Source organism: Oncorhynchus kisutch, linkage group LG4 (assembly GCF_002021735.2).
Source record: "Oncorhynchus kisutch isolate 150728-3 linkage group LG4, Okis_V2, whole genome shotgun sequence".
Classification (NCBI taxonomy): domain Eukaryota; kingdom Metazoa; phylum Chordata; class Actinopteri; order Salmoniformes; family Salmonidae; genus Oncorhynchus; species Oncorhynchus kisutch.
In genome coordinates this window covers 529,911-542,734 of record NC_034177.2, presented here as the reverse complement: position 1 = coordinate 542,734, position 12,824 = coordinate 529,911, and the positions used below count along the sequence as shown (strand labels likewise).

The following is a 12,824-nucleotide window of genomic DNA, read 5'->3' as shown; positions in this document are numbered from 1 at the left end:
GCTAGTAACCGAAAGGTTGCAAGTTCGAATCCCGGAGCTGACAAGGTACAAATCATCGTTCTGCCCCTGAACAAGGCAGTTGTTCCTAGGCCGTCATTGGAAATAAGAATTTGTTCTTAACTGATTTACCTAGTGAAATAAAGGTTTAAAAAAAAAATGTAAGGAATTGGTCACTTTCCCATGTTTTACTACAGTATTTATTGTAGAATACACAGTAGCCTAATAAACAAACACATTTCGTTAATAAAATAATGATAAAAAAATATGCTTTCAAAATAGATGTTGATTTAGTTATGGATCCATAACGAATTACTATGGGAATAAATATCACTGATTTACAGAAATATTGGAACAAAGTTGTCTTAAGGCAAACAATTCAGAATCCATTGTACAGCGTGAGGGTTTCGTTTTTCTCTGAATAGAAACACCATAATATTAATCAAATTTTAATTAAGCCGAATTTATTGAAATCAATCCCAAACACTTATTACAAAAAGGTTTTCAATTCTCTGGTAATGCCAGTACAGAATACTATCAAATGCTTCTCAAAGATGCCCTCTGGCGGTCAAACTAGTAATAATGTGCAGTTACAGAAAGAATGGCTGAGAATTAAACAATGTGCCACAGAATGCCGAGGCAGCACGCAAGGTGTGACACAACTTAAGGAGGGACCACTGTAGGCTCACGTCTAGAGTCTGGGTTTCCCTTTCTAGTCCGTGATTGTTTTTAAGCCCTGCCACATCCGACGAGCGTCAGAGCCGGTGTAGTAGGATTAAATCTTAATCCTGTATTGACGCTTTGCTTGTTTGATGGTTCGTCTGAGGGCATAACACCATCCATATTGGATTTCTATTTGCCATATATTTTTCAACTGTGCTGTGATGTTTCACAGAAGTTATGAACTTTTTATATTCTCATTTGTTTCTACAGTTTTGTAAATGTAACACTTTTAGCCAAAAAGTTAATTTTATTATTGATCAATTTGACTTCAAATCACACAGTATTGCTATTTGCAGAGTTGGCTCAAATAAAATAAAAATATTTAACCGGTCACAATTTTCTTTAACCAATCTGTCTTTAATGCATGGCCGACAGACAAGTTCCTTACTTTCTTCCCCTTCCACTTGCCTCTCCCTGAAGGCCTGTAGGTTCACCCCTGAAGGCCTGTAGGTTCACCCCTGAAGGCCTGTAGGTTCACCCCTGAAGGCCTGTAGGTTCACCCCTGAAGGCCTGTAGGTTCACCCCTGAAGGCCTGTAGGTTCACCCCTGAAGGCCTGTAGGTTCACCCCTGAAGGCCTGTAGGTTCACCCCTGAAGGCCTGTAGGTTCTCCACTGTACTAACATGTCTATAATAGATCTAAAAGCTGTTAAGATACTGTATTCATGTTTCATGAAAGGAGTGTATATATGTTAGGGTTTAATGCACTGACTGAATGCTGATCATTTTTTATTTTTTTACTCCGCTGGTCTAGGGATGAAATTACACCTAGGCAAGACCAAGTCCTCACTGTCTGACACCGAGTCAAGTCCGAGACGCTCAATTTGTAGGCTCGAGACCGGACTCGAGTACTACAACACCGGAATGGAGTCTAGCTCAGATGGATCTCTCCAGATGGATCTCTCTCCTCTCTCACCCTGTAGCCCGCTCTGTCCTCTCAACCAGGGGAGTCATGCACCCATTATTTTAGTGGAACAAAATATGTGAGGGTGGATGGCGAATTCAGTGTACAGAAAAACAAACCGCTTTTCCTGCAATGTAGAGCCATAATCATTATGCAGATGTACATTTAAAAAAAATCATTTTCTACATAGGTTATCCAAGCACACTGTACCTTTCCTGCTCTATTGTCATTTTAATGAGGGTGTCATTCTGACTTGTAAATCACACTTCTCAATATACTGCACTAACATGCTTAGGACAATACATCCAAATTACAACACAGCACATGGGCTCATAACCAATGTTTTATATACACACTAGATTAAATTAAATGTAGGACTGCTTTTCTGAGGAGTGCCATTATGGCTGACCGGTGGCCTCCATGGGTAGAATATGGTATCGGCAATCCTGGGTTTCTAGTCGTACATCCTTGGATCATAACGCACATCATTGCAGGTAACTGCCAAAATAAAGGACATTCCAATATAAAGTGTCTTTAATAAAGTGTTGGACCACCACGAGCCAGAACCGCTTCAATGCGCCTTGGCATAAATTCTACAAGGGTCTGGAATTTAATTGGAGGGATGCGACACGATTCTTCAACATGAAATTCCATCATTTGGTGTTTTGATGAAGGTGGTGGAAAACGCTGTCTCAGGCACCAGTCCAGAATCTCTCATAAGTTATTCAATTGGGTTGAGATATGGTGATTGACACCCTTTTAAACTCCCTATGCTCCTTTTGAGACTCCTCTTTCAAAGTCACTGAGATCTGTTCTAGCCATGGAAGCCTAAATAATAGGCAACTGGGCATTTTTATACAGTACATGACCCTGAGCATGATGGGATGTTAATTGCTAAATTAACTTAGGAACCAAACCTGTGTGGAATCACCGGCTTTCAATATGATTTGTATCCCTCATTTACTCAAGTGTTTCCTTTTTATTTTGGCAGTTACCTAAATAATAGCGTCATCACAAATATCCTGATATTATCATAAGGTGCCAGATTACATTTAAACCAATGGTTAGGGTTACATTGTAATATTTTTCTGCATATCTAAGCAGGACTCTTGTCTGTATCATTGTGACTGGTTGGTTATTTTTTTTAAATAAAATAAATATGCTTCTCTGCTAAAAGCCCAACCTGCCCGCTCCACCGCTAACCCTGCCCACCGCCAACCTGCCCGCTCCACTGCCCACCCTGTTTGTCCCGTAGCCCACCCTGTTTGTCCCGTAGCCCAACCTGCCCGCTCCACTGCCCACCCTGTTTGTCCCGTAGCCCACCCTGTTTGTCCCGTAGCCCACCCTGTTTGTCCCATAGCCCAACCTGCCCACTCCACTGCCCACCCTGTTTGTCCCGTAGCCCACCCTGTTTGTCCCGTAGCCCACCCTGTTTGTCCCGTAGCCCACCCTGTTTGTACCGTAGCCTACCCTGTTTGTCCCGTAGCCCACCCTGTTTGTCCCGTAGCCCAACCTGCCCGCTCCACTGCCCACCCTGTTTGTCCCGTAGCCCACCCTGTTTGTCCCGTAGCCCACCCTGTTTGTCCCGTAGCCCACCCTGTTTGTCCCGTAGCCCAACCTGCCCACTCCACTGCCCACCCTGTTTGTCCCGTAGCCCACCCTGTTTGTCCCGTAGCCCACCCTGCTCCCTCTACTACTAATCTGCTTTAGGGGATCTGCTGCTGGTGACATACTTCTGTCTATGGTGCCCCTTGGCTCTTCCCAGCCGGGGGGGGGGGGGGGGGGGGGGGGGGGTGTATATGGTATTATTCAGTGTTAGCACCACCCCCAGTGCTTCTACATCTTTTGTATTCTAGGACAGTAACTGACCCTGGCCACCTGTCATATTTGTTGTTATTCAAATATCTGCCTTGTCATGCCCGGCTACACTGAATAAGAAATATAGGTCATCGAAATTGAAGTAGAACCTCTTTCTAATTCTGTGAAATGCAGACTGTGAAGAAATGTCAATGATTCAGAGAAACAAAGCAAACAGCATGTTCTAGACATAAGGGCCAGTCATAATCTACATGGTCCCATTCTGGGTCAAATCCCTGGAATCAGAGGGGATTGAATTCAAACTGAAATCCCTGCCTGGCTTTAATCTGGCTGTGTATACAATAAAACAATAACACAATAGACAATACCTTGGACCAGTTACAATATGTGGTTGATTTCATGGCATCTTAATACCATGACTTTCTACAGATCCTATGTTTTGAAAGTCGGTAGGTGTATATTTTTTATTTAATTTTTTATTTTACCTTTATTTAACCAGGCAAGTCAGTTAAGAACAAATTCTTATTTTCAATGACTGCCTAGGAACAGTGGGTTAACTGCCTGCTCAGGGGGCAGAACGACAGATTTGTACCTTGTCAGCTCGGGGATTCGAACTTGCAACCTTTCGATTACTAGTCCAACACTCTAACCACTAGGCTACCACTAGGCTAACCTACTGTATCATCAATACCATAGCATGACCAGAATTATTACAGGAATATCGTGCATGACACTTCATTTTATATTGCTGTACTTTCAAATCTCTGTAGCAGTAGCGTCAGGCTAGCCTGGTTATATACTGCTCTGTAGCGTCAGGCTAGCCTGGTTATATACTGCTCTGTAGCGTCAGGCTAGCCTGGTTATATACTGCTCTGTAGCGTCAGGCTAGCCTGGTATATACCGCTCTGTAGCTGTAGCGTCAGGCTAGCCTGGTTATATACCGCTCTGTAGCTGTAGCGTCAGGCTAGCCTGGTTATATACTGCTCTGTAGCAGTAGCGTCAGGCTAGCCTGGTTATATACCGCTCTGTAGCAGTAGCATGGTTCTAAAGCCTAATAACTCCACTATTGTATGTAGGTTGAGATTGATTCGAGTTACTGTTGGAAACCAGTGGTAGACCAGGTCGTGTGGGTTAGCTGGTAGACTAGGTCGTGTGGGTTAGCTGGTAGACTAGGTCGTGTGGGTTAGCTGGTAGACTAGGTCGTGTGGGTTAGCTGGTAGACTAGGTCGTGTGGGTTAGCTGGTAGACTAGGTCGTGTGGGTTAGCTGGTAGACTAGGTCGTGTCACGCAGAGTTCATTTTTTTTCTCTGGTAGTCCTTATGTTCACAGAACTCATGGAGCGTTTCACCTCAATGGTTTCACACAGATCATTCGGAACCCTGCTCTGCCTAAACACCACCCATTCTCCTGTTCTCATGCATCTCACCCCCCTCCACTCCACAGCGGTATCAGACCTGGATGTAGAGTGTAAGTTATCAGACCACTACGTGTCTCCATGGCTCCTCCAGAGGAATGTGTTCCTGCCCTCCACCAGACCACCATGTCTCCAGGAGCTGCACCGCACTGCACAGCAGGGCCTCAGGGCCAGCCACAGAGGTACACGCACGCACACACGATAACAGCACTAACACGCAACCGGACACACGCACACATTGCACAGAAGTTAGGTCTTAAGCAGCAAACATCGTTCAGTCAGTAGCAATTAACCAATCATCTAATATTACATGACATCTCTCTACGCTCCTCCACTCTACTTTTGTCTTTGCTTGTTATTTATTTATTTTATTTCACCTTTATTTAACCAGGTAGGCTAGTTGAGAACACCTTTATTTAACCAGGTAGGCTAGTTGAGAACACCTTTATTTAACCAGGTAGGCAAGTTGAGAACACCTTTATTTAACCAGGTAGGCAAGTTGAGAACACCTTTATTTAACCAGGTAGGCAAGTTGAGAACACCTTTATTTAACCAGGTAGGCAAGTTGAGAACACCTTTATTTAACCAGGTAGGCAAGTTGAGAACACCTTTATTTAACCAGGTAGGCAAGTTGAGAACACCTTTATTTAACCAGGTAGGCAAGTTGAGAACACCTTTATTTAACCAGGTAGGCAAGTTGAGAACAAGTTCTCATTTACAATTGCGACCTGGCCAAGATAAAGCAAAGCAGTTCGACAGATACAACGACACAGAGTTACACATGGAGTAAAACAAACATACAGTCAATCATACAGTATAAACAAGTCTATATACGATGTGAGCAAATGAGGTGAGATAAGGGAGGTAAAGGCAAAAAAGGCCATGGTGGCAAAGTAAATACAATATAGCAAGTAAAACACTGGAATGGTAGTTTTGCAATGGAAGAATGTGCAAGGTAGAAATAAAAATAATGGGGTGCAAAGGAGCAAAATAAATAAATAAATGAAATACAGTTGGGAAAGAGGTAGTTGTTTGGGCTAAATTATAGGTGGGCTATGTACAGGTGCAGTAATCTATGAGCTGCTCTGACAGTTGGTGCTTAAAGCTAGTGAGGGAGATAAGTGTTTCCAGTTTCAGAGATTTTTGTAGTTCATTCCAGTCATTGGCAGCAGAGAACTGGAAGGAGAGGCGGCCAAAGAAAGAATTGGTTTTGGGGGTGACTAGAGAGATATACCTGCTGGAGCGTGTGCTACAGGTGTACAGGTGTTGTCTGTGAAATGTATTTTATTTTCAGAGTGTTTTCGTGCGTGTCATTTTGCGTCAGGCAGTAAAGGTCTGAATCTCCTGTTTGTAGGAAGTAACATACAAGTGCCATCTAGTGGATCAATAGAAACACCTCACTCAGATATAGTACAGCAGTATGGTGACAGTAGGTACAGTAGATGTAGTATGGTGACAGATATAGTACAGTATGGTGACAGTAGATATAGTACACTATATACAGTACAGTAGTATGGTGACAGTAGATATAGTGACAGTAGATGTAGTATAGTAGTATGGTGACAGTAGATGTAGTATAGTAGTATGGTGACAGTAGATGTAGTATAGTAGTATGGTGACAGTAGATGTAGTATGGTGACAGATATAGTATGGTAGTATGGTGACAGATATAGTATGGTAGTATGGTGACAGATATAGTATGGTAGTATGGTGACAGATATAGTAGTATGGTGACAGATATAGTATAGTAGTATGGTGACAGTAGATATAGTACAGTAGTATGGTGACAGTAGATATAGTACAGTAGTATGGTGACAGTAGATATAGTATGGTGACAGTAGATATAGTACAGTAGTATGGTGACAGTAGATATAGTAGTATGGTGACAGTAGATATAGTATAGTAGTATGGTGACAGTAGGTATAGTAGTATGGTGACAGTAGATATAGTACAGTAGTATGGTGACAGTAGATATAGTACAGTAGTATGGTGACAGTAGATATAGTATAGTAGTATGGTGACAGTAGATATAGTATGGTGACAGTAGATATAGTATGGTGACAGTAGATATAGTATGGTGACAGTAGATATAGTATGGTGACAGTAGATATAGTATGGTGACAGTAGATATAGTATAGTAGTATGGTGACAGTAGATATAGTATGGTGACAGTAGATATAGTATGGTGACAGTAGATATAGTATAGTAGTATGGTGACAGTAGATATAGTACAGTAGTATGGTGACAGTAGATATAGTATGGTAGTATGGTGACAGTAGATATAGTATGGTGACAGTAGATATAGTATGGTGACAGTAGATATAGTATGGTGACAGTAGATATAGTATGGTGACAGTAGATATAGTATGGTGACAGTAGATATAGTATGGTGACAGTAGATATAGTATGGTGACAGTAGATATAGTATGGTGACAGTAGATATAGTATGGTGACAGTAGATATAGTATGGTGACAGTAGATATAGTATGGTAGTATGGTGACAGTGGATATAGTATGGTGACAGTAGATATAGTATAGTAGTATGGTGACAGTAGATATAGTACAGTAGTATGGTGACAGTAGATATAGTATGGTAGTATGGTGACAGTAGATATAGTATGGTGACAGTAGATATAGTATGGTGACAGTAGATATAGTACAGTAGGTATGGTGACAGATATAGTAGTATGGTGAGTGGGACAGTAGATAGTACAGTAGTATGGTGACAGTAGATATAGTGCAGTAGTATGGTGACAGATATAGTAGTATGGTGAGTGGGACAGTAGATAGTACAGTAGTATGGTGACAGTAGATATAGTGCAGTAGTATGGTGACAGATATAGTACAGTAGTATGGTGACAGTAGATATAGTGCAGTAGTATGGTGACAGTAGATATAGTGCAGGAGTATGGTGACATATATAGTATAGTAGTATGGTGACAGTAGATATAGTACAGTAGTATGGTGACAGTAGATATAGTGCAGGAGTATGGTGACAGATATAGTATAGTAGTATGGTGACAGTAGATATAGTGCAGTAGTATGGTGACAGTAGATATAGTGCAGTAGTATGGTGACAGTAGATATAGTGCAGTAGTATGGTGACAGTAGATATAGTGCAGTAGTATGGTGACAGTAGATATAGTGCAGTAGTATGGTGACAGTAGATATAGTGCAGTAGTATGGTGACAGTAGATATAGTATAGTAGTATGGTGACAGTAGATATAGTGCAGGAGTATGGTGACAGATATAGTATAGTAGTATGGTGACAGTAGATATAGTGCAGTAGTATGGTGACAGTAGATATAGTGCAGTAGTATGGTGACAGTAGATATAGTGCAGTAGTATGGTGACAGTAGATATAGTGCAGTAGTATGGTGACAGATATAGTATAGTAGTATGGTGACAGTAGATATAGTATAGTAGTATGGTGACAGTAGATATAGTGCAGTAGTATGGTGACAGTAGATATAGTATGGTGACAGTAGATATAGTACAGTAGTATGGTGACAGTAGATATAGTATGGTGACAGTAGATATAGTATGGTGACAGTAGATATAGTATAGTAGTATGGTGACAGTAGATATAGTACAGTAGTATGGTGACAGTAGATATAGTATGGTGACAGTAGATATAGTACAGTAGTATGGTGACAGTAGATATAGTACAGTAGTATGGTGACAGTAGATATAGTATGGTGACAGTAGATATAGTATGGTGACAGTAGATATAGTATAGTAGTATGGTGACAGTAGATATAGTACAGTAGTATGGTGACAGTAGATATAGTACAGTAGTATGGTGACAGTAGATATAGTATGGTGACAGTAGATATAGTATGGTGACAGTAGATATAGTATAGTAGTATGGTGACAGTAGATATAGTACAGTAGTATGGTGACAGTAGATATAGTATGGTGACAGTAGATATAGTACAGTAGTATGGTGACAGTAGATATAGTACAGTAGTATGGTGACAGTAGATATAGTATGGTGACAGTAGATATAGTACAGTAGTATGGTGACAGTAGATATAGTACAGTAGTATGGTGACAGTAGATATAGTATGGTGACAGTAGATATAGTATAGTAGTATGGTGACAGTAGATATAGTATGGTGACAGTAGATATAGTATGGTGACAGTAGATATAGTATGGTGACAGTAGATATAGTATGGTGACAGTAGATATAGTATGGTGACAGTAGGTATAGTATGGTGACAGTAGGTATAGTATAGTACAGTTGATAGTAGATATAGTATAGTACAGTTGATAGTAGATATAGTACAGTATATATAGTACAGTATATATAGTACAGTAGATATAGTAGCTATAGTACAATAGGTATGGTGACAGTAGGTATGGTGACAGTAGATCTAGTACAGTAGGTATGGTGACAGTAGATATAGTACAATAGGTATGGTGACAGTAGATATAGTACAGTATGGTGACAGTAGGTATGGTGACAGTAGATATAGTACAGTTGATATAGTAGATATAGTACAGTAGATATAGTAGCTATAGTACAATAGGTATGGTGACAGTAGGTATGGTGACAGTAGATCTAGTACAGTAGGTATGGTGACAGTAGATATAGTACAATAGGTATGGTGACAGTAGGTATGGTGACAGTAGATCTAGTACAGTAGGTATGGTGACAGTAGATATAGTGTAGGAGTATGGTGACAGATATAGTATAGTAGTATGGTGACAGTAGATATAGTGCAGTAGTATGGTGACAGTAGATATAGTGCAGTAGTATGGGACAGTAGATATAGTGCAGTAGTATGGTGACAGTAGATATAGTGCAGTAGTATGGTGACAGTAGATATAGTGCAGTAGTATGGTGACAGTAGATATAGTGCAGTAGTATGGTGACAGATATAGTATAGTAGTATGGTGACAGTAGATATAGTGCAGTAGTATGGTGACAGTAGGTATAGTATGGTGACAGTAGATATGTGACAGTAGATATAGGACAGTAGTATGGTGACAGTAGATATAGTATGGTGACAGTAGATATAGTATGGTGACAGTAGATATAGTATGGTGACAGTAGATATAGTATGGTGACAGTAGATATAGTACAGTAGTATGGTGACAGTAGATATAATATGGTGACAGTAGATATAGTACAGTAGTATGGTGACAGTAGATATAGTACAGTAGTATGGTGACAGTAGATATAGTATGGTGACAGTAGATATAGTACAGTAGTATGGTGACAGTAGATATAGTACAGTAGTATGGCGACAGTAGATATAGTATGGTGACAGTAGATATAGTATAGTAGTATGGTGACAGTAGATATAGTATGGTGACAGTAGATATAGTATGGTGACAGTAGATATAGTATGGTGACAGTAGATATAGTATGGTGACAGTAGATATAGTATGGTGACAGTAGATATAGTATGGTGACAGTAGATATAGTATGGTGACAGTAGATATAGTATGGTGACAGTTGATAGTAGATATAGTATAGTACAGTTGATAGTATATATAGTACAGTATATATAGTACAGTTGATATAGTAGATATAGTACAGTAGATATAGTAGCTATAGTACAATAGGTATGGTGACAGTAGATCTAGTACAATAGGTATGGTGACAGTAGATATAGTACAGTATGGTGACAGTAGGTATGGTGACAGTAGATATAGTACAGTTGATATAGTAGATATAGTACAGTAGATATAGTAGCTATAGTACAATAGGTATGGTGACAGTAGGTATGGTGACAGTAGATCTAGTACAGTAGGTATGGTGACAGTAGATATAGTACAATAGGTATGGTGACAGTAGGTATGGTGACAGTAGATCTAGTACAGTAGGAATGGTAACAGTAGATATAGTACAGTAGGTATGGTGACAGATATAGTAGTATGGTGAGTGGGACAGTAGATAGTACAGTAGTATGGTGACAGTAGATATAGTGCAGTAGGTATGGTGACAGATATAGTAGTATGGTGAGTGGGACAGTAGATAGTACAGTAGATATAGTGCAGTAGTATGGTGACAGATATAGTAGTATGGTGAGTGGGACTGTAGATAGTACAGTAGTATGGTGACAGTAGATATAGTGCAGTAGTATGGTGACAGTAGATATAGTGCAGTAGTATGGTGACAGTAGATATAGTGCAGTAGTATGGTGACAGTAGATATAGTGCAGTAGTATGGTGACAGTAGATATAGTGCAGTAGTATGGTGACAGTAGATATAGTGCAGTAGTATGGTGACAGTAGATATAGTGCAGGAGTATGGTGACATATATAGTATAGTAGTATGGTGACAGTAGATATAGTGCAGGAGTATGGTGACAGTAGATATAGTGCAGGAGTATGGTGACAGATATAGTATAGTAGTATGGTGACAGTAGATATAGTGCAGTAGTATGGTGACAGTAGATATAGTGCAGTAGTATGGTGACAGTAGATATAGTGCAGTAGTATGGTGACAGTAGATATAGTGCAGTAGTATGGTGACAGTAGATATAGTGCAGTAGTATGGTGACAGTAGATATAGTATGGTGACAGTAGATATAGTACAGTAGTATGGTGACAGTAGATATAGTATGGTGACAGTAGATATAGTATGGTGACAGTAGATATAGTATGGTGACAGTAGATATAGTATGGTGACAGTAGATATAGTACAGTAGTATGGTGACAGTAGATATAGTACAGTAGTATGGTGACAGTAGATATAGTATGGTGACAGTAGATATAGTATGGTGACAGTAGATATAGTATGGTGACAGTAGATATAGTATAGTACAGTTGATAGTAGATATAGTACAGTATATATAGTACAGTTGATATAGTAGATATAGTACAGTAGATATAGTAGCTATAGTACAATAGGTATGGTGACAGTAGGTATGGTGACAGTAGATCTAGTACAGTAGGTATGGTGACAGTAGATATAGTACAATAGGTATGGTGACAGTAGATATAGTACAGTATGGTGACAGTAGATATAGTACAGTTGATATAGTAGATATAGTACAGTAGATATAGTAGCTATAGTACAATAGGTATGGTGACAGTAGATCTAGTACAGTAGGTATGGTGACAGTAGATATAGTACAATAGGTATGGTGACAGTAGATATAGTACAGTATGGTGACAGTAGGTATGGTGACAGTAGATATAGTACAGTTGATATAGTAGATATAGTACAGTAGATATAGTAGCTATAGTACAATAGGTATGGTGACAGTAGGTATGGTGACAGATCTAGTACAGTAGGTATGGTGACAGTAGATATAGTACAATAGGTATGGTGACAGTAGATATGGTACAGTATGGTGACAGTAGGTATGGTGACAGTAGGTATGGTTACAGTAGGTATGGTGACAGTAGATATAGTACAATAGGTATGGTGACAGTATATATAGTACAGTATGGTGACAGTAGGTATGGTGACAGTAGGTATGGTGACAGTATATATAGTACAGTATGGTGACAGTAGGTATGGGTGACAGTATATATAGTACAGTAGGTATGGTGACAGTAGATCTAGTACAGTAGGTATGGTGACAGTAGGTATGGTGACAGATATAGTACAATAGGTATGGTGACAGTAGGTATAGTACAGTTGATAGTAGATATAGTAGATATAGTACAGTTGATATAGTATATATAGTACAGTTTATATAGTAGATATAGTACAGTAGATATAGTACAGTTGATATAGTATATATAGTACAGTTGATATAGTAGATATAGTACAGTAGATATAGTAGATATAGTACAGTTGATATAGTATATATAGTACAGTTGATATAGTAGATATAGTACAGTAGATATAGTAGATATAGTACAGTAGATATAGTACAGTTGATATAGTAGATATAGTACAGTTGATATAGTAGATATAGTACAGTAGATATAGTACAATAGGTATGGTGACAGTAGGTATGGTGACAGTAGATATAGTACAGTAGGTATGGTGACAGTAGGTAT

General features: G+C 39.5%; 1 protein-coding gene across 2 annotated transcripts in view; it reads left to right on the top strand.

Moving 5' to 3' along the window:
• The window catches only part of nhsa (Nance-Horan syndrome a (congenital cataracts and dental anomalies)), an 88,897-nt gene that overhangs the window by 23,688 nt on the left and 52,385 nt on the right, over positions 1 to 12,824 (top strand). For both annotated transcript variants that reach the window (XM_031822244.1, XM_031822243.1), the window contains exon 2: positions 4,884 to 5,036. In XM_031822244.1, coding sequence (XP_031678104.1) covers positions 4,884 to 5,036 — 153 coding nt within the window. The remainder of the gene's footprint in view (positions 1 to 4,883; positions 5,037 to 12,824) is intronic.